This window comes from Miscanthus floridulus, chromosome 4, assembly GCF_019320115.1.
Source record: "Miscanthus floridulus cultivar M001 chromosome 4, ASM1932011v1, whole genome shotgun sequence".
NCBI lineage: Eukaryota > Viridiplantae > Streptophyta > Magnoliopsida > Poales > Poaceae > Miscanthus > Miscanthus floridulus.
Window position 1 is genome coordinate 119,894,799 of NC_089583.1, and position 22,928 is coordinate 119,917,726.

Sequence of the window (22,928 nt, forward strand, 5' to 3'; positions counted from 1 at the left end):
CTCTTACTCTATGTCATCGTAATGACCCAAGTGGTCAGCACGGCCGTAGTAGTCGAGAGGCAGGAAGAAGGACATGCTCTACCCATCCAACAGCCTATTTACTTCATCAGCGAGGTGCTCCCCGAGACTAACTAGACACGCTTACCCCCCACATCTAGAAATTGATCTACACCATAGTCTTGGCTCGACGCAAGCTACGTCACTACTTCGAGTCCCCACTGGTGATCATGGTGTCGTCTTTCCCTCTAGGAGAGATAATCTGGAACCAGGAGGCCTCGGGTAGAATAGCCAAATGGGCCGTCGAACTCATGGGAGAAGCCCTGTCTTTTGCGCCTCGGAAAGCTATTAAATCTCAGGTCTTGGCCAATTTTGTGGCTGAGTGGACCGACACCCAGCTGCCCTGCTCAAGTCTAGGCGGAATGCTGGACCATGTACTTCGATGGTCTCTGATGAAGACCAGGGCTAGCGCAGGTCTGCTTTTCATCTCACCCCTTGGAGTGCACATGCGCTACATGATCCGGCTTTACTTCGTCGCTCCAACACGTGGCCGAGTATGAGGCCCTTGTCAATGGCTTGTAGAATAACCGTTGAACTTGGAGTGCGGCGTCTCGACATACGAGGCGATTCGTAGCTTGTCGTCGATCAAGTAATGAAGGAGTTGAACTGCCATGACCCCAAAATGGAGGCGTACTGCAAGTTGGTACGTCGCCTAGAAGATAAGTTCAACGGTCTTGAACTCAACCACATTTCACGAAAATTCAACGAGCCCATGGACGAACTGGCAAAGATGGTGTCGGCGTGGGCCCCGGTCCCCCTGAACATCTTCGCCAGAGACCTCCACAAGCCTTCCATCGACTACGCCTTGGTAGCAGAAGAGGGCCTACCAGTCGAGCCCACCGCAGGGCCCAAGGCCCCCTCTGTCACCAAGACCCCTTCGACCGAGCCCGAGGTCATGGAAATCAACGTGGAGCCTCCCGAGGCTAACCAAAGCACGGATTGGCGAGCCTCGTTCCTGGATTGCCTCATTCAAGGAGAGCTTCCTGTAGACAGGACCGAGGCCCGATGGCTCACGCGACGAGCCAAAACTTACATCCTCAGCAACGGCGAGTTGTAAGGCGAAGCCCATCTGGTGTCCTCCAACAGTGCATCACCACCAAAGCAGGCCAAGCCCTACTTTGGGACTTGCACATGGGAGCCTGCAGGCACCATGCGATGCCTCACATGCTCGTTGGAAATGCCTTATGCCAAGGGTTCTACTGGCCAACGGCGGTCAATGACGCCATGAAGCTGGTGTGCTCCTGCGAGGGATGCTAGTACTACGCACGGCAGACGCACCTCCCAGCCCAAGCCGTCCAAACCATCCTCGTCACATGGCCATTCACCGTGTGGGGGCTGGACATGGTTGGGCCTCTACAGAAGGCCCCCGGGGGCTATACCCATTTGCTAGTAGCTATTGACAAGTTCTCCAAGTGGATCTAGGCTCGTCCGATCACTCAAATCAAATCCAAGCAAGCGGTGCTGTTCTTCACTGATATCATCCACAGGTTCGGGGTTCTAAACACCATCATCACTGACAATGAGACACAATTCACCGGCCATAAGTTCCTGGCGTTCTGCGACGACCACCACATCTGTGTGGCCTGGTCGGCCGTAGGACACCCTAGGACAAACGGCCAAGTAGAACATGCCAATGGCATGATCCTACAAGGCCTCAAGCCAAGAATATACAACTGGTTGAAGAAATTTGGCAAGAAATGGCTTGTCGAACTCCTATCGGTCATCTGGAGCCTGAGGAACACTCTGAGCCGAGCCACGGGGTTCACACCGTTCTTCCTGGTTTATGGAGCCGAGGCCATCCTCTCCACTGACTTGGAGTATGGTTCCCCGAGGCTACAGGCCTACAACGAGCAAAGCAGCCACACTACCCCGCGAGGACGCCCTCGACCAACTGGAGGAAGCCCGAGACGTTGTGCTGCTACACTCGGCTAAGTACCAACAAGCCCTATGACGCTATCAAGCCCGACGCATTTAAAGCCGAGTCCTAAAAGTGAGCGACCTGGTGCTGAGACTGAGGCAGAGCAATAAGGGCTGCCACAAGCTGACACCGCCATGGGAAGGGCCGTACATCGTTGCCCAAGTGCTAAAGCCCGGGACCTACAAGCTAGCCAACGAGAAGGGCGAAATCCTCACCAACGCTTGGAACATAGAACAGCTACGTCGCTTCTACCCTTAAATTTCCAAGCATTGTATACATTATTTCTCAAAATACAATAAAGAAACGTTCTTTAGTTATTCTAATTTTTTGAGAAACCCCCTGAGCCCGTCGATGGGGGATCGGCGTTATAACGCTATAAGGGAGACTCGGCTCCGCTCTCTAGAGGTGCCCATCGTGGGGCTCGAACAAGACTCGGCTCTGCCTATGCAGAACCGAGCCTCCCTCAGTGGACTAGAAGGGGGGGGGGGGGCCTAAGTCCCTAGGCACTATTTTTTAATCGTTTTTCGAAAAAATTTCTACGCCAAACTCTCTCACGTACGCTGACAAATCGATTGTAAAAGACCTAAGGACCAAAAGTCTATCTCAGGGCCAAAAGGCCGACCGAGCCACGAGATAGCCTATGCCTCTGGGCTATGGCAGCTCCCTCACCACCTTTTACCCAAGGGACAGCTTAGGCTCCGAGGAAGTTTTTTGCAAGTGATATGTTCTGAGATGAGACAGAGGGCAAAGGCTCAGAAATACAATAAAAAACGATTAAAAAGCTTATACACATGAGTACTTTAAAAGGCCTCAATGGCCACAAGCGTTATGATACAATAACATAAGTCCTAATCTGTGTACATGACCCCTTTGGCCTAGGTCAAATCTCAGGGTCGCCAGCATTGGTGGTCGGCGTGGGAGGAACCACCTCCTCTTCGAACAAACTGACCAGCGCTGTGCTAGGGGCCTCAGCCGCCTCCATCAGCTTCATGACCTCCTCCTTGGCCTCCTCATCATCCTCGGCCATGACGTCACCGTCGCTGATGGCCTCGAGGTCGATACCGGCGTAGTGCGAGGAGACGACGGCCAGAGCGTGCTTGACGCCCGTATGCAGCGCCCCCCGGAGCCGCTCGTGGACTCGACCGCTCAACACGATCAAGCGGCTCCTGAGGGAGCTACTCGACCTGACACCCCCGACCTCTAGGGCCTCGCAGGACGATACGGGCAGGCGCTCTACAAGCGCGTTGTGCTCCTGGATCTCGGCCTTGAGCACCTCCTGCACTCCAACGGAGGTCTCAGCTGCCCGAGAGACCTCCTTCTCCAACCCTGCGCTAAGACAAGCGGGATGGGGTTAAGCGCAAAAGGAAATAAGCCGAACAAGGGCGAGGGCCTACAGGACTCACCCTCAGCTTTCTCTTTCCAGCTTTGGACCTCTAACCTGGGAGGCGTCGACCACCTTGAGGGCCTCCGCCTAGGGCACCTTTCGTCAGTAGGTGCGCACCCTACTCTGCCCCTAGCTGCCCAGCGACAGCCTTGGCCGAGACCTCCACTTGTTTGGCACGGGACCTGAAGGTGTCCCGCTCGCCGGCCACCCGGGTCAGCTCCTCCTCCAGCTCCTTGATCTGCGCCGCCAAAGGGATGGCCTGCTCCCGAGTCGTGGCCGCCTCAGCCTTCAAGTCAGCACAGCGAAGGCGGAGGTCCTCCACCTCCATGCTCTGCGCCGACAGAAGCTCATTGGCACCGGCGAGTAGGTCCTTCTACTGCCGGAGCTGGTCCCAAACATCCCTCTCCTGCCGGAGGAACATCAACTTCCCGAGGGACCGGGCCTCAAGCTCCTAGACAGGCAGAATAAACATCAAGCACTGCAAGAAAACTCGGGAAGAAGATGACACAGCACAAGAAAGGAAACCATGTACCTAGGCGACACCGGGCAAGTCCTCAGCCACAACAGACAGCGCTGTCCATAGTGACTGCTCTGCCAGTTGGCGGAATTGCTCGAAGGAGCTCCAGTGCTCCCCTCCGCCACGTCCTCAAGGGTGAACAGAGGCTCCCCCTCAGGGTCGTCCTGGCTCCACCACAGAATGCGCGGGCTATCCCACCCATGGGGCTTGGGGCAGACCCAGACAAGGGCCGAGCTCCCTCGATAGGAGTCGGGACCGGCTGCTTCATGGTGCTGGCCGCCTCAGTGTTCGCCACCTCCTTCCCCTAGGAAGTATCGTCGGAGGAGATTGCCTAAACCTCCAATTCCTAGGCACTCTCCTGCAACGGCGGTAGGTCTTGGACCGGGGGTGGTACCGAAGCTTCCCCTGCCTCCATCTCTGCATCCTGGGCCGCCAGCTCCACCACGCCCACCTCCACCACCTCGGCCTCGGTGGTCCTAGGTGCCCTGGCGTCCGCCACCTAGACTTCGGAAGCCCTAGCCTCCGCCACCTCGATTTCAGAAGCCCTGGCCTCTGCCACCTCGGCCTTGGAAGTCCTGGGCGCCTAATCCCCCGCCTGCTCCATGGCCGCCTCGGTAGCCTCCCCTTGGGTGATTGGCTCCCTCGGATCGGCCCTGGCCGGCGCCACGCCACGCTGCAAGGCGGCCTACGCATCCACCACCCATTGGGCGGTGGAGCTGGTGCTCACCTTGAGCGCCTTACGTGGCGCCAGGGGGGGCACTTCCGCCTGACGCTTCTGGCTGAAGGCAAAGCACTCACAAGGTCAGCATACGACCAAGGGACGAGCGGGAGATACTACAAACTCCACCGACAAAACATTCACCTCGAACGGGGGCACAACCGCTTCTGCACTACGTCCCTCGTCCTCTGCAATGGTGGCGGCGGCGGCGGCACGGCCTCCATGTCCGCTGGTGCCGGAGGTGGTTCCATCGCCCCCGCCATCGCCCGCTCCACCTCCACCGTCGAGCCCGTCAGACTGACGACGCGCTTCCCTGACGCCCGTGCCTCGAGCGTGCTGGCCTCTGTCCTAGGGCGGGTGATCACCAGCCTAGAGGCGTCCTCTCCTCCTCCTCCTAAAGGCGCTAGGCCGCTCATCGACGCCCCAGGCGCCGTCTCCCTGACATCGGGGAGATGGTCTAGGGGACCCCGCCCTGCCTCGCTCTCATCATCGTTGTCGCTCGAAAGGTCCATCGGCGACGATGACGGAGATGGCTCCTTCGAGAGACCGTCGTGCCTCTGTTGCCGGCGACGTTTCTCCAGCTCATCACGCTTGAGGTTCTTCCTCTTGCGCCTTGCCTCCTCAGCGTCCTTCCGCTCCTTGTACGCCTCGGCGTGCGCCCTGTTCTTAGCTCGCTGCTCTGCGTCCTCGGGAACGGGCGATGGGGAGGCTCGCACATCCCTCATCCCCTACAGGAACAGCAAACGCAATAAGGCAACGGACTGAAAGGGCGAGGGGCAAGAAGGCCTCGGAGGCCGCAGCAACGCGCAACTCACCAGAGAGAGATACCCACACGACGGGCGCATCGGGAACAGAGTTAGGCCACTGCTCCTCAGTCGCCCTTCCACCGTCTCTCTCACCCGACACAGAATCTCCTCATCAGAGAGGGCGACGGTGGACATCCGGATGCCATCAATCGGCTCATCCGGTGTCATCTCGAACAGGCGCTGCCATTGAGCCATCAGTGGCAGCACCCTCCGGTGGTGGAAGGCCACCACGACCATAGCCGCCGTAAGGCCATGGCTGCGCAGCCTCTCCAAGGCCCTCAGGAGCGGCTGCAGCTTGGGCTGATCAACCAACTAGATGCCGTACCTCCACCTATCTGGCTGGCTCTCCACGATCCGCCTGGTATAGGGGGGAAACCTGCCGTCGTCATTATGGAGGTAGAACCAGCTGTTGTACCAACGGCGGTTGGACAACGTGAGCTGGGCTGGGATGTAGAGGGGCTGCCGATCTTGGCGCACTTAGAGAGTGCAGCTGCTAGCCCTCAATGCCTTCCGCGTGCCTGTTATGCCCACCGGCTTGGTGGTGAGCCCCGCCCAAAAGAGGTGGAGCCACAGCTCCTAGTGGGGGGCAATGCCCAGGTATCCCTCGCAGACGGCGACGAAGATGGTCGCCTACGCAATGGAGTTGGGGTTGAAGTTGTGGAGCTCCACGCCGTAGTAATGGGGAGCGCCTGCATGAACCGGTCCGTCGGTAGGCCAAGGCCATGCTCGTGGAAGGCCATGAAGCTCACGATGTAGCCATCGCGAGGCCTCGGCTCCAGCTCGCTCCCCGGAGCAATCCACTCCGGCCTGTTGGGGTCGGTGACCGGGCGGAGAAGACCATTGTCGACGAGCGACTGTAGCGTCTCCGTGGACACGTCGGACGGACCCCAAGGATCTGCCTAAAGGACAACAGCGCCACCTGCCATGGGTGTGATGGAGGATGCGACTATGGCGGTAAGGCGTGCTCTCGCTACCCCTCTCTCTCGCCTATTCTCCCCCTTCTCCTTTCTTCTCCCCGGCGCTCTCTTCCTCTATTCTTAGCAACCGCTCGAGGGCAGAAAGGGCGAATGTAGGCAGGCAAGGTAAGGAGGGGACGGGCCGAGGCTTGTCACGTATATATGAGGGAGAGAAAGAAGCGGGTGGATTGTGTAAACAGAGGGCGACGGAAAACCGGGGAAATTTCCCATAGATTCTGGCGCAGTTTAATCCAGATCCGACTAAACCGTCCATGCGCCACCTTTTCCTTATTAACCGCTCCACCCATAGTAGCGTCCCATCCAAGATGTCGCAGCAACGGCCAGGCGTCGTTCCGTCCTCCCTAAGGAAACTGCCTCAAAAGGCGCACCTGCCGTTGTCAGCCGAGGAGGGGAATATCCCCACCCGCCTTCCTTCAGACTAAGGAACTGGGCACCGAGCCGTTACGGTCTAGGGGTTTCTAAGGCTGGGTCCCCAAGGGTTTCGACAGCCGCACTAGGATAAACAGAGTTAGGGATGACTATGGGCAAGCCCGTACATGTCCCAAGGCCCAAGCAAGCAATTGTTTGGGTGCCCTAAGTCATGTCCGGACCGACAAGGAGGGACTCTAAAATAGGATCCCACCACAGGGAGGCACCGAGCCCCTAGGACCAATCGAACGGCCCTGTGACCCACTAGAGAAGCCCTCTGGCACTTTTGGAGTGTGTCTCAGGACCACCAGCCGACCCCTATCGAATGGGGCACTGGTCCTCCACTTGGACTTACCCGATAACAGCTCATCGGAGGTGTCACTGCTCGCGCCTACCGAGGGTAGCCTGGCATACTTCACCCCTCCTTCCGAACGAAAAGGATGCACGAGGGCCGCACAAAAAAGATAGGGGAACTCCTGATCACCCTCTTGCCCCGAGCAGAGGCTTGGGGGCTCTTCCTGCAACCAAGCTGAGACCCAGCGACATGAACTCGCACCCGAAGGCTCGGCAAAACCCCTCCTTCCGAACAAAAAGGATACGCGAGGGCCGCTACAAAAAAGATAGGGGAACTCCTGATTGCCCTCTTGCCTCGAGCAGAGGCTCAGGGGGCTCTTCCTACAACCAAACCGATTCCTTTCAGACTAAGGAACTGGGCACCGAGCCCGTTACAGTCCAGGGGTTCGAAGGCTGGGCCCCCGAGGATTTCGACAACCGCCCTAGGACAAATAGAGTCAGAGATGACTATGGGCAAGCCCGTACATGGCCAAGGCCCAAGCAAGCAAATGCTTGGGATGCCCTAAGTCGTTCTGAGACCGACAGGGAGGTCTCTGAATGGGATCCCACCACAGGGAGGCATCGAGCCCCCGGGGCCAACCGAACGGCCCTAAGACCCACTAGAGAAGCCTTCTGGTACTTTTGGAGTGCGTCACTAGCCCACCAGCCGACCCCTATCGAATGGGGGCATGGGCCTCCACTTGGACTTACCCGATAACAGCTCACTGGAGGTGTCACTGCTCGCGCCCACCGAGGGTAGCCTGGCATACTCCACCCCTTCTTCCGAACGAAAAGGATGTGCGAGGGCCACACAAAAAAGACAGGGAAATGCCTGATCGCCCTCTTGCTCCGAGCAGAGGAACGGGGGCACAACCGCTTCTGCACTACGTCCCTCGTCCTCTGCAATGGTGGCGGCGGCGGCGGCACGGCCTCCATGTCCGCTGGTGCCGGAGGTGGTTCCATCGCCCCCGCCATCGCCCGCTCCACCTCCACCGTCGAGCCCGTCAGACTGACGACGCGCTTCCCTGACGCCCGTGCCTCGAGCGTGCTGGCCTCTGTCCTAGGGCGGGTGATCACCAGCCTAGAGGCGTCCTCTCCTCCTCCTCCTAAAGGCGCTAGGCCGCTCATCGACGCCCCAGGCGCCGTCTCCCTGACATCGGGGAGATGGTCTAGGGGACCCCGCCCTGCCTCGCTCTCATCATCGTTGTCGCTCGAAAGGTCCATCGGCGACGATGACGGAGATGGCTCCTTCGAGAGACCGTCGTGCCTCTGTTGCCGGCGACGTTTCTCCAGCTCATCACGCTTGAGGTTCTTCCTCTTGCGCCTTGCCTCCTCAGCGTCCTTCCGCTCCTTGTACGCCTCGGCGTGCGCCCTGTTCTTAGCTCGCTGCTCTGCGTCCTCGGGAACGGGCGATGGGGAGGCTCGCACATCCCTCATCCCCTACAGGAACAGCAAACGCAATAAGGCAACGGACTGAAAGGGCGAGGGGCAAGAAGGCCTCGGAGGCCGCAGCAACGCGCAACTCACCAGAGAGAGATACCCACACGACGGGCGCATCGGGAACAGAGTTAGGCCACTGCTCCTCAGTCGCCCTTCCACCGTCTCTCTCACCCGACACAGAATCTCCTCATCAGAGAGGGCGACGGTGGACATCCGGATGCCATCAATCGGCTCATCCGGTGTCATCTCGAACAGGCGCTGCCATTGAGCCATCAGTGGCAGCACCCTCCGGTGGTGGAAGGCCACCACGACCATAGCCGCCGTAAGGCCATGGCTGCGCAGCCTCTCCAAGGCCCTCAGGAGCGGCTGCAGCTTGGGCTGATCAACCAACTAGATGCCGTACCTCCACCTATCTGGCTGGCTCTCCACGATCCGCCTGGTATAGGGGGGAAACCTGCCGTCGTCATTATGGAGGTAGAACCAGCTGTTGTACCAACGGCGGTTGGACAACGTGAGCTGGGCTGGGATGTAGAGGGGCTGCCGATCTTGGCGCACTTAGAGAGTGCAGCTGCTAGCCCTCAATGCCTTCCGCGTGCCTGTTATGCCCACCGGCTTGGTGGTGAGCCCCGCCCAAAAGAGGTGGAGCCACAGCTCCTAGTGGGGGGCAATGCCCAGGTATCCCTCGCAGACGGCGACGAAGATGGTCGCCTACGCAATGGAGTTGGGGTTGAAGTTGTGGAGCTCCACGCCGTAGTAATGGGGAGCGCCTGCATGAACCGGTCCGTCGGTAGGCCAAGGCCATGCTCGTGGAAGGCCATGAAGCTCACGATGTAGCCATCGCGAGGCCTCGGCTCCAGCTCGCTCCCCGGAGCAATCCACTCCGGCCTGTTGGGGTCGGTGACCGGGCGGAGAAGACCATTGTCGACGAGCGACTGTAGCGTCTCCGTGGACACGTCGGACGGACCCCAAGGATCTGCCTAAAGGACAACAGCGCCACCTGCCATGGGTGTGATGGAGGATGCGACTATGGCGGTAAGGCGTGCTCTCGCTACCCCTCTCTCTCGCCTATTCTCCCCCTTCTCCTTTCTTCTCCCCGGCGCTCTCTTCCTCTATTCTTAGCAACCGCTCGAGGGCAGAAAGGGCGAATGTAGGCAGGCAAGGTAAGGAGGGACGGGGCGAGGCTTGTCACGTATATATGAGGGAGAGAAGCGGGTGAAACGGACGGGCGATGAAACCGGGGAAACTTCCCATAGATCTAGCGCAGTTAATCCAGATCCGACTAAACCGCCCATGCGTCCACCTTTTCCTTATTAACCGCGCATGCATAGTAGCATCCCATCCGTAGACGTTGCAGCAACGGCAGGCATCGTTCCGTCTCCCTAAGAAACTGCCTCAAAAGGCACACCCGCTGTTGTCAGCCGATGGGAGGTCTCTGAATGGGATCCCACCACAGGGAGGCACCGAGCCCCTAGGACCAACCGAACGGCCCTGTGACCCACAAGAGAAGCCCTCTAGCACTTTTGGAGTATGTCTCAGGACCACCAGCCGACCCCTATCGAATGGGGCATGGTCCTCCACTTGGACTTACCCGATAATAGCTCACCGGAGGTGTCACTGCTCGCGCCCACCGAGGGTAGCCTGGCATACTTCACCCCTCCTTCCGAACGAAAAGGATGCACGAGGGCCGCACAAAAAAGATAGGGGAACTCCTGATCACCCTCTTGCCCCGAGCAGAGGCTTGGGGGCTCTTCCTGCAACCAAGCTGAGACCCAGCGACATGAACTCGCACCCGAAGGCTCGGCAAAACCCCTCCTTCCGAACAAAAAGGATGCGCGAGGGCCGTACAAAAAAGATAGGGGAACTCCTGATTGCCCTCTTGCCTCGAGCAGAGGCTCAGGGGCTCTTCCTGCAACCAAACCGATTCCTTTCAGACTAAGGAACTGGGCACCGAGCCCGTTACAGTCCAGGGGTTCGAAGGCTGGGCCCCCGAGGATTTCGACAACCGCCCTAGGACAAATAGAGTCAGAGATGACTATGGGCAAGCCCGACATGGCCAAGGCCCAAGCAAGCAAATGCTTGGGATGCCCTAAGTCGTGTCTGAGACCGGCAGGGAGGTCTCTGAATGGGATCCCACCGTAGGGAGGCATCGAGCCCCCGGGGCCAACCGAACGGCCCTAAGACCCACTAGAGAAGCCCTCTGGTACTTTTAGAGCGTGTCACTAGCCCACCAGTCGACCCCTATCGAATGGGACATGGGCCTCCACTTGGACTTACCCGATAACAGGTCACTGGAGGTGTCACTGCTCGCGCCCACCGAGGGTAGCCTGGCATACTCCACCCCTTCTTCCGAACGAAAAGGATGTGCGAGGGCCACACAAAAAAGACAGGGAAATGCCTGATCGCCCTCTTGCTCCGAGCAGAGGCTCGGGGGCTCTTCCTGCAACCCAGCCGAGACCCAGCGACCCAAACTCGCACTCAGGGGCTCGGCAAACGCGACTAACCCCCCCCCCCCACTCAATAGGGAAAGAGCCCCTGAGGAGTAAATCCACTCCTCCAGGGCCTTGGGGGCTACACCCGGCGGGTGCGCTCGCGCGCACCTACCGAGGCCTCAAGCACAAAACACAATCCCGACGGGAGCTGCTGCGAGCCAAGTCTCGTCTAAACCTCTGGGAGAGTGCTCGCACTCCCCCCGAGGCTCGAGGGCTACTGTCGGATACCATAAAAAGGGGTACCCTAAGCAAGAACCAAAAAAATTGCTTAGACCTTGTAAATATCGAGGCCAAGAGACAACCACGAGGCCTCGGCCGATTCTTCGATTCACCAGAGACCCCCGCACCGCAAGGCCTCGGTCGAGGGACCGACTCTCCGGCTCGCCCGAGGCCCCCTCGCCCGAGGCCCCGTCACGCAAGGCCTCGGACGAGGTACCGATTCTCTGATTCGCCTGAGGCCCCGCGTCGCAAGGCCTCAGACGAGGTACCGATTCTCTGACTCGCTCGAGGCCGGCTCGACAACGACCCCGCCACCGCCGCCTCGACCGATTCCTCTGACAGAACGTCACATCCAACCAACGCGTCCAACCACTCCCGCGACGTCAGCCGCACGTCGGCGTAGTACAGAGGAGTGGCCGACGAGACGGGAGTCACATCAACGCCATACCATCCAGGACAAGACGGGGAGGGGGTTATCGGTCGCTGTGCTCGGCGCTGTACCCACGACTGAGACCAGTGCTGCACTATGCCGTCTAACCCCTGCTCCAAGGACAACGCGGCATGGAAAGTCAAGTCCAGGCCCCTGTAGCCTCGGAATCGACATACAAGGACAACTGCTCCCTCCGAGCCTCGGCCACCCCCTTCCGAGTTCCTGTAGCCTCGGGCTCGCGCCCGCCGAGCCCCCCACGACGGTCCAGCCTCTGCATCGACTGGGCCTCAGCTTTGGGCCTCGGCTCTCTACGTTGTCGGCGCTTTGGGACCGGCACATCGTCTGCAGTATGCGCCATACCCTGCGTCAAGCTGTAGGGGCTCCCACGTCGCGCACAGGACCAAGCTCCTGTATCCTCGGAGTCAGCACACCCGCGCCATCACATCAACCCGGCCTCAGCACTCCACGCCGGTCAAACATACAGCAACCAACACGCCTCCAACAGAAGAAGGCGCGCCTGCCACCATAGGAGCTCCCACATCGTATAGGACCAGGCGTGACCGGCGCGTCGCTCCAGTGCACCGAGGACAAGGCCGCTCCACCCTCGCCACAGTGACAAGCCACATGGCTCGGGCGCGCCGCCTCCGCTCAGGAAACGCCGCGTAGCAAATCCATGTACCGTTCCTGTGCCCCCCTTCGACTATAAAAGGGAGTGACCAGGACTACTTCTAGGGGGCAGATCGGACACACGTGCAAGCAACGCACAACACTCTGTAACACACACGCTCCCCTACTGCGAGAGATCAACATCTCAAGCAACCCACGCCACTCCGCGCGGAGACCTGAGACTAAGCTCCCTCTCTCGTTCAGCTTGTAAGCCCCTACTACAAGCACCTCGGTGCAAGGAATACAAGATCGCTCCCTCAGATTGGACGTAAGGCACCTATTGCCTGAACCAGTATAAACCTTGTGTCTCTTTACATCACCGTCCGGGATTAGAGACCCGCAGTACATTTTCACTGGCTGGTTGAGGACCCTTGGTCCAAAAACACCGACACGTAGCTATCACGCGAAGACTAATAAAAATTCAAAAATACTGTATATTCAGCTTGGTGCATGCATCTGCATACATCAGTATGCAGGCTCTCCTGTCTTCTCTCTTGAATCTGAGCCCTGATCCCTTGAGTCCCTGACCCTGAGGCAGTGGTTATCAAGATGGTCACGGTGTTGCATTGAGTGTTGGCGAGTAGCCAACAAGGCCTAAATCAATAAGATGAGCATGGTATTTGACTTCAATATACTGTATCACTTGGAATCGTCGGTGATGGGGAAATATGCGAAGACTGTCACTGGCATTTATCAGGAAGTTAACGCGTACTTACACTGGCATTATATTGTATCTGACGTCTGATAACCAAGATAAATCTGGCGACTCGTTGTAGACGTACTGAAACAGGCCAGGTCCAGCCATGGGTCACAATTCAATCTTAACACAAAGTGAGGTAATACACAGTGGCTGCAAGAAATTGCCAAGAAAACAAGTCATGTGTTGTTCAAAGTCTGCTACCTTCAGCGAAGTGGATGATGTGGATGTCTGTGGACCGGTTCACCGGATGGTAGCTACTTTTAGTAGAAGCGACCGCCCGCCGTCGGAATTGCAGCATGGGCTCTCAATGTAAACAGTTGCAATTGTCCCGACAGACCCGCTCTATCTCGCTAGCTAGTCCATGTGAGAATGAGGTCGACGCAGCAGTGATCCGTATTTTCATTTACTTATATGTTCTATATATTCCCCATTGGCTCTGAATACGACATCCTCTAAACAATTCCATGTGCCCAGCCCATCCAGTAGAAACAAGGAGGCTATGCGCCTCAGCGGCTCAGCGCATGTTCCCTTGATCTTGCATAGAGGACGGCCGGAGCTACAAGAAGGTCTAGGAACAAGGACGGCATACTCGAGAAAAGAACAGAGCGATCTAGAACGGATCGACAAGGCGATGGGATCCATCCATGGAAACATGGTATGGTACACTCACCTGTGAGCAGGGCTCGATAACGAGCCAGCTCGGCTCAGCTCGTTCTGGCTCGTTATATTAACGAGCCAGAAAGTCAGCTCGGCTCGGCTCGTTTACGAGTTCGAGCTGGTTTGTTAAGCTTGTGAGTCAGGTATAAAAAAAATATACAAAATATAATATTTGCATTTATCTAAAGCTTGAGAATAGTAATAATGCAAAAGTAAGACATCCAACCGCCTTAAATCGAACAAAATATTCATATGTACTCACATATATACAAGTATAATAATATACTATACTATTACATCATACATCCATGGTACATACTCCATACCATATATAATGTGTCCATAATTATCCATACATTCATTAAAAACAAAGTGATAAAGTCATAATAATCCTAAGTTTAAAGAGTCTAGATCAGTTATCAACCAATTGTAAAGTGCAAGACACTAAATAATACAAAACTAATATAAGTTATGATGACTTTTTTCTCTGGAAGTGTTGCTCGTTTGGCATCATGAGCTGACTCGAGTTAACTCGTTATAGCTAACAAACTAAAATCTTAGCCTGGCTCAACTCATTATCGTAACGAGCCGAGCCAGCCAGGTGCCGAGGGAGCTAACAAGCTTAGTTTTTTTGTCCAGCCTTTCCTGTGAGTCTGTGACAGCACCAACGACGAAGAAGGCCAGGAGGACCTCCGTGGGCTTTTTCCTACCAAATTGGCCCAACTGGCCAGTTCAGTTCCTTTGTTGGCTCAATCCAACCCGAGGCGAAGCAACAAGACTGCGGCCCACCGCGGCCTCTGCAAGTCTGCATGCGGCAGCGGCGAGGCCGGCGCGGGGTGCCGCCGTGCCGGGTGGGTCCTGCTCCTGCAGACGGGCCCGCTCCTTTGGTTTCCTCGCTCGCGCTCGTTATATACACTGCGCCATTTGCAGAGACAGTGCAGTGCGCATGTCGCTGGCGCACCCAGAGCAGAGCACGTACAAGCTGCCGATGATCTCGTGAACCTCTCATTCTCAAGCTCAACTAAAACTCAGGCAATGACGCAGATCGCCATGCCCGAGCTCCCACTTCACTATAGCTACTACCTCCTCCTCCTCCTCTTGGATTCCTCTGCTCGCCCCCATCCCACTCCTCGGCCTCCACCATTCGGCAGCCCGGCGCCGGCGCAGCGGCGCGGCGCCGCTCCCTCCTCCGTCGCCGCGGGCGCTCCCGGTGGTCGGCCACCTCCACCACCTGGCCCTCGCGGGCGCGCTCCCGCACCGAGCCATGCGCGACCTGGCACGGCGCCTCGGCGGCGGCCCGCTCATGCTGCTCCGCCTCGGCGAGCTCCGTGTCGTGGTGGACTCCCGCCGACGCCGCACGCGAGGTCATGCGGACCCACGACCTCGCCTTCGCGACGCGTCCCGTCAGCCACACGGCCAGGGCCCTGCTCGGCGACGGCAGCCTCGGCCTCGTGTTCGCGCCCTACGGCGACGGGTGGAGGCAGCTGCGCAGGATCTGCACCACGGAGCTGCTCAGCGCGCGCCGCGTCCGCTCGTTCAGGGCCGTGCGTGAGGACGAGGTCCGCCAGCTCCTCCGCTCCGTGGCGTCGACGGCGGCGCCGGTCGACCTGAGCGAGATGGTGTCGGCGTACGTGGCCGACGCGTCCGTGCGCGCCATCATCGGCAGCAAGTTCAGGGATAGGGACACGTTCCTGCGCCTGCTGGAGCGCCGCATCCGGAACGTGCCCGCGCAGAGCCTGCCGGACCTCTTCCCGTCCTCGCGGTTGGCGACGCTCGTCAGCCCGACGCTGCGGATCCTGAAACGCGAGCGCCAGGACATGATGGCCTTCATCGACACCATCATCCAGGAGCACCAAGACAGCAGAGGCGCCGTCGCCGATGACGACAACGAGGACTTGCTCGACGTGCTGCTGAGGATCCAGAGGGAGGACGAGCTGGAGCCACCCCTCACCACCGATAACATCAAGGCTGTCATCATCGTAAGATTTGTAGCTAAATCATGAAAGACGACAGTTCAGTAGAATCGTGAATAATTAATGATGCTATACTGTCAGGACATATTTGGAGGGAGCAGCGAGACGTCGGCGACCACGCTGCAGTGGACCATGGCGGAGCTGATGAGGAACCCAAGAGTAATGCGCAAGGCACAGGGCGAGGTCCGGCGAGTCCTCGCCGGGCAGGAGACCGTCACGGAGGACAGCCTGAGCGGTCCTGCGTTACCTGCCGCTCGTCATCAAGGAGGCGCTCTGGCTGCACCCTCCGGCGCCGCTGCTGATCCCACAGGGAGTGCCGCACGCCGTGCCGGGTCCTGGGATTCGACGTGCCGGCGGGGGCGATGGTCCACGTCAACGCGTGGGCGATCGGCAGGGACACCAGGCACTGGGACGCGCCGGAGGTAGTTCTCGCCGGAGCAGGTTCGAGGGCGGCGGCGCCGTCGACTTCAAAGGGACGGACTTCGAGTTCATCCCGTTTGGGGCCAGGGCGGCGGATGTGCCCCGGCATAGCGTTCGGGTTGGCCAACATGGACCTCGCGCTCGCCTCCCTTCTCTACCACTTCGACTGGGCGCTGCCGGACGGGGTGGAGCCCGGCGAGCTGGACATGACGGAGGCGCCGGGGATCACGACCCGCCGCCTCTCCCACCTCCTGCTCGTTCCTACAATCCGCGTGCCGCTGCAAGGGAAGTAGACCGGAGTCTCGCATGTGTAAGAGAATTTAGGATCAACTATGAGATATAGCGGGTTGACTTCACTAATTCGACATAAACACCATATAGTTCATCGATGTGAAACCTAGAGACAGACCCATACCTTCAGTTTGACAGAGGAGGTAGAGGAGGAGAAGTCGCTGTGACAGTGGCGACGCAATGTGGAGCGGTGGAATCCAAAGGACGGTGGTGCGGCCGGCGGTGCTTCCCGTCACTGTAGCGCATCCGCGATCAGAACGGGCCTTTTAGGGTTTGTCAGTGGGTTAGTCGCGTCAGCCAACCTCGTTCCCCACCTATCTCTTTTATAGCGCTGTGTGACAGGGGCCCACCGACCAGGAGTCAGTTGAGCGCCCCCGATCAGGATGCGATCAAGGGGTCCAACTCGATCGTTGTATCAAGTCAGATGAAATCAATCCTAATATTCTCCCCCTTGATTTCATCTTATACTTTAAGCTTAGTCTTAAACTTAAAATACTTAGGAAGCGTTTGGATGGTTACCGCTGCATGCCACGCCGCTGTTGTGGCTGCGCCAAAGTTGTGGCGAGCAAATCATCCACCGCGGTTGCGGCAGCTTTTGGCATGAAAAATGAACTAGGCCGTTATGGCAAGGCTGCAGCGTGCCGCAAGTTCGGCAGCGAACTAAACACGTGCTCAACTTTGGCAAGAAAGCTGTGGCACGGTGCGGCAAGTTCTGGACTCCATCCAAACGCTCCCTTAACTTGGCACTCGTTTCATTACAGATTAGTGTATAGAGCATGTCTCATCGTAATAGTCAGCACTATCAGATTAACAGGCTACAATACATCTTTTTTATTTTGAAACAGATCTTTAACTTATTCTAGGCCCTTAGTATCCAGAAATCATAGGTTTTCCCGTAAACCCATATCGACTGTGTGTTCTCTGAACGCACTGGGTGGTAAGCCTTTGGTAAACGGACCCGCAAGTACTTGCTCGGTACTTATATGCTCAATGCTTTTAAAATGATTTTGAATTTTCTCCTTTACAACATATAACTTAATGTCAACTAGTATAGTGCACGTGCTAACGCCACGGTTTCATATCAAAGATGCACATGAATACAATCAAATAACGATATTTTTCCATAGTTTGTCTCACGCAATTGTATATGACCATGTGGTAGCAGACTAATATTTACTCACAAATGGATTGCAGAACTGAAACAAGTGGAACTTGTAAGAACCAGCCCAAATGGTTTTCACTTTGAATGATGCACGGGGAATTTAAAAAAAATCAAAAATCAAATTGACAAGTATGATATTTCGATAGACGGTTTAACAGAATCAGTCGCTAGATGACCAAGCAAAACAGATCATCATCACACAAGCAAGAAGATCACAAAGGACAGACCGATTAGTGATTTTACCTTGTAAAGGGGTGGCGGCTCTTCATACAGTAGGCTACAGAGGGTCGGCTCAATTTGTTGCATGTTGGATAGAGAAGGGCAGCGCTGCTTCTTGGATGATGGAGCAAGACGTAGCTACTTCTCCGTGTCCAAGGTCCGGAATACATGGCTCTTACTTTTCTTACTTGCTGCAGTGCATGAAGAAATTCTACTCCCTCTTGGCATGTCCATTCAGCCCAATCATCACTAATGAGGACCAAAGAAGATATCGATGAGCAAAATATTCAAAACCACAAAATGACATCAATGAACTATATTGAGTAAAATGGCAAATTACAAGAAGCCTCAAAAGTGTAATAGTAGCATAACCCAAACTGATGTCATGTAAAAAACTGAAAAAGAAGAAAAAAACATAGAGCTGAAAAGTTCTGGTTAGCCGTCTTCATATTAAAAACCACAGAGCTCCACACGTAATCCAATAATTAGAATAACGTCAAATTTCATTTTAATAGCAACATTAGTGAAGCCTTGAAGTGCATACAATTTAGCAAAATATAGCAGTGCTAGAAGGGCCAACCAACCAAATATTAAATGTCTATAGTCAGAGCTATTTAGGGGAAGCAATACATATGCTTGTATTTAACAGGAGGTGGAAAGCTACTCTTAGCAAGCCAGACATTGACAGGCACTGTCAACAGGTCAAACTCTGTATGTAAACCAGAGAGCACAATTGATATTTATTGCTTGGATTAACAGTAAAATGATATCAAAATTCCTAATTCTTTGATCATGTGTTTTTATATTTGCTCCGCACATGCACATTGCCTCTGGAGACAAAGATGAATATTACAAAGCATACTGACCTCCCTAAATGTCTTGCGAGTGACAGTAGTTCCATTTGATAAAGCGTACCTTCGAAAGGTACCAGTGACACTTAAGCATGTTCCAAGCAAGGCCAAATCGATCAAGATCTATGCGGAAGAACAAAGGTAAAAAAAAACAATATAATCTGAAAACAAATTAGGTTGTCAAAAACTGGTACCATGGTATACTGATCTTATAAGCATCCTGGTAGATAAAAAAGGAACGAAACTGATTTGCTGTCAAACCAACCCTGAAACTCACCATCCTCGTAGGTCTTGGACCTTTTGTTTTTTCCACGTGACCGAGCCGTGATCACGTTTTGGACTTCGCAACCAAGAGTAGCACACTTTATTTATCCTATAAAAATTTATTCATAAAGGAGCGGAAAGTAAAATTTATATTAATTAAGCATACCGAAATTCCTAACTGATGCATCATGTTTGACAAGGCTCTCCAACGATCATTTTCCACCGATCTTGGGCACTAACCTTTTCTTTGACCTAATCTGAAAAATAGAGGTCACAGATTACATGAAAGAACTGACCAAATGGCAAATGTGCTGACAGTAATTGAAGTATGACTGCAGATCTTGTATGCAGAGCAGTAAACTCATCATCAATTAAAAGTCTACCTTGTTATAGTTACGATGACTGGAAAAGCCAAAAAAAATTGTTAGATTAATTACTTGAAGACCCTATCTTAACAATTCATCTATTGAAAGCCACAAACCACCTGAAAATGGAGAATCGATGGCTTCACCGATCTATAGTTGTGCTGAAACTCATAACACTTGCTGCTCGGCTCTACTTGCTTGCACAACTAAAAAAATTGTTTTTTTCAATTTCAAATAATTAGGCTTGAACAACTGAAATAATAAAAATAAACTTTGATAAATAAGCATAGGATGTTAGCGAAGACACCTTATCCATGAGCTCTCCAGATTCAGGGAAGTTTTGTAGTTTTTGTACTGTTCCAACCTAGCTATAGAGGGGTAGAGAAACAGAAATACAACAAATACAGGGAAAATCGAGTTCATACAAAGCAGGTGGAATACTACAAACACAGATGATGGAGGCAAAACAGGCTGTAAGCAGCTGTACAGTAGCTTTCTTTGACCAAATACTCTTGAGAAATATAATTACAAATATAAAAACAAATGATAATAATAGGGAGAGTGAACATACATTCTCTACAACACTTATAAGAAGAGGAGGCCTCTTTGGAAGTTGAGACCGTGATTGATCAAGATCACGAAAGCATCCAGTTCATCTGATGTCCTAGAAACGTATTTCCATGCCACAGCCACCTTTCATGAAAATCCACTCATGCCGAGACAAGAAGGTGTCATACAAGAAAAACAATCATATTTTTATCACTGCATTAGCTCAAAGAAACTAACCACGATCGAAGCTGACCGGACAACATAAAGGCTCCAGAAGCAATGTCACACAGACGGACCTGAACGCTCCCAGCGACGATGAGCATGTGCATTGTTGCGATTGGAGACATGGCTTCAGTCTACACTTTTCCAGGCATCTTAAATTCCATGGCGACCTGGGAAAACAGAACAGTGGAAGAACATGGGGGATCACGAAACAGGGGAAGGAAACAGAGAGACTGGTAACTGAAAAATTCCTAACAACTCCGCAGAAGCGAAATCTACCGCGACAGCAAGAACCGAATCTCAGGTCCGTTCTTTCCTCAACCCAATTTTTTCAACGCGCCACAGCTTTAGAGCGATCACAATCCCCAAATCCACATCGAAATCAGAAACGCACAAAGAATCTGCAAAGGTGGCCGCGAGAGCAGAAATTCCAACACTCACCAGGAATTTGGAGCAGCACGCCGTGAGAAGGTCGACCAACGTGGCGGGCGAGACGGCTGGCCGCCTCCTTCCTCGCGGCTGGCCCGGCTAGGGCACTGATTGGCTTCAAGCGCCCTGGTGTTCCCTGGAGGCGCGCCCGGCTGGAGCCCGGTGGCCTGGCGCCCAGCACCCTGGCGGCCTGTCCTCTCCTACAACGCCGCCACGGAGCCGTGGCAGCGGTCGAAGAGGTTGAAGAGGCCGACGTCCTCCTCCTCTTCCTCCTTCTTCTTGGCCTCCTCCTCGGCTTCAGTAGCGGCGGCGGTAGGAGCGGCGACCACGACGGCGGCGGCGCACGTCAGGAGCGCGGGGGACCGGGGTCGGGAGCACGGCGGCCCCCTCCTCGGTAGCCGCGGCGGCCTCCGTGCCTAGGCACGTCATCAGGTATGCGACCGTCGCGCCACCCAAGAATTGCGGCGGGTTTTGTTTTTCCAGGAAAATGCATGGCCGGAAGTAGGAATCGAACTCGAGTGTGCGGGATGTGGGGAGGAGCAAGGGGCGCGGCGCCGGCGCGTGGATGTGTGAGAAGCCTGACATCCCATATTAAACTGTGGTTATCGGATTTAATTTAGATGAATTTATGTATATATTTTTTTTTGGTGTATAATGGTTGGAAGCTCTCAGCGAAGAATGTTTTCTAGGGGGGACCTAATATAATTTTGATTGATTTATTATAGTAGAGATATGTTAGGCAACACATTTGACCTGTTGTTATAGGAGCGAACTACTTTAAATGATTATTGATGTCGTCTACCATTGTTAATTTTAGGTATAAATTCTCTTAACCACTTTTGCCTGTCTCTAAAGCCCCGTAACAAGCTATACTATAGATATGCATCATTGATGATACCACAACGGTTTCTTGGAGCTTTTCCACAATAAAACTTCAACTGCGAGTGTTACCAACTACTGTGGATTTCACTACACATCTCGTCAAAGTTTAACATTTGTACCCACAACTATTTAAGAGTACTTGTTCTGTCTTACTCAGCATGAGGCCTATAATACTTCGCAAAGTTGCAAGACATTTTTAACTCTATTCTAGCGATCCATATCTGGACTGAACTTCTGCCAAAACATTTGAGAGTACTTGTTTTGTCTTACTTCAGGGCAAGTTCTTACTTGTACACTCATTAAACTTTCAACGGGTGAAGCATATGGAACCATGTTCATTTAATCGATCTCATATTGGTTCCTAAAACACTTAAAGTTCCCAAATCTATTACCCTTGACTATAGAAACATGCGTAGGTTTACTTACATGCATAATTTATTTCTTTAGAATCTTTTCTAAGTATGTCTTTGTGATAGTCCCAATACCTCTTTTCTTCTATCTCGATGAATTTCAATTCCTAGAACCAATGACACTTCACCAAGATTATTCATATTAAAACTTGAGGACAAAAACTTCTTATTCTCCAATAACAGATTAATATTACTACTAATGAGTAGGATATCATCTATACATAGGATGTGGAAAATGAATTTTTCATTCTTAAACTTTACATAAACGCTATTGTTATTCCCATTCTCTTTAAACCCAAACTTTCTTATTGTTTTATCAACTTCAAATACTACCGTCTAGAGATTTATTTTAACCCATAAATGGATTTTTGCAGGCCGCATCACATACGTTCTTTTGCTTTCATGACAAAATCTTTAGGTTATGCCATGTAAACGTTTTCATACAAATCCCCGTCGAGGAATACTGTCTTTACATCCATCTGGTGTAACTCTAAATCTTAATATGTCACTGACGCCATTATGATTCTAAAAGAATCATTGCATGAGACTGAATAAAAAAACACATCCATTCTCTTTGCGTAAAGCCTTTTGTTACAAGCCGCGTTTTATATCTTTTCACATTCCCTTTGGATTCACATTTAGTCTTGTAGACCCATTTACAGTCTACTGTTTGGCTCCATTAGAAATTTCTTCTAAGTCCCAAGCATCGTTGGTATTCATCGAATTTATTTCAGCTTTCATAGCTTCTTGCCATTTAGACAAGTGAGCGTTTCTCATGGCTTCTTCAAATGAGATGGGATCACCCTCCATTTGAATTTCTTCACTAACATAAACTTCATAGTGATCAGAAAATGCTGATTTTCTAATTCTTTGAGACCTTCTGGGGCCTCCGCTATCGGCACTTTCGTATGGGCTGTTGTTGCTCTTCATTGCCAAGAAATAATTGATTCTACAGACTCCTATATTATAAGATCCTTGTTTACATTATTCATCTTCTTCGAAGAGCTAACAACGGGTGTTGTGTAAGTCATACAATATCAACAGGTATTGAGAAATTTGTTGTTTTTAAATCACTGGAGTGGGCACGTAGTCCCGCTTCTCTTCAAGTCTTAGGTCTCTATATACCATACTTCCTCAGATTATCCTATCTTCTGTAAAGATAGTGTATCTTT

At 53.7% G+C, this 22,928-nt stretch overlaps 1 protein-coding gene, 1 long non-coding RNA gene and 1 pseudogene across 2 annotated transcripts; 2 read left to right on the forward strand and 1 right to left on the reverse strand.

Annotated features, from left to right (window-relative positions):
• Positions 1-679: 679 nt before the first annotated feature.
• Positions 680-1,114, forward strand: LOC136549215 (uncharacterized). Its single transcript, XM_066540472.1, has one exon. The coding sequence runs from the start codon at positions 680-682 to the stop codon at positions 1,112-1,114; it is 435 nt and encodes a 144-aa protein (XP_066396569.1).
• A 13,551-nt stretch (positions 1,115-14,665) lies between these two features.
• Positions 14,666-16,405, forward strand: LOC136549216 (desmethyl-deoxy-podophyllotoxin synthase-like; annotated as a pseudogene).
• A 778-nt stretch (positions 16,406-17,183) lies between these two features.
• On the reverse strand, positions 17,184-20,992 carry LOC136550555 (uncharacterized). The gene is made up of 6 exons (XR_010782334.1): positions 20,477-20,992; positions 19,836-20,205; positions 19,572-19,632; positions 18,913-19,470; positions 18,651-18,699; positions 17,184-18,033 (listed from the first exon to the last, which is right to left on the reverse strand). It is a non-coding gene; the product is annotated as an uncharacterized lncRNA (long non-coding RNA).
• Between the last annotated feature and the right edge of the window lie 1,936 nt (positions 20,993-22,928).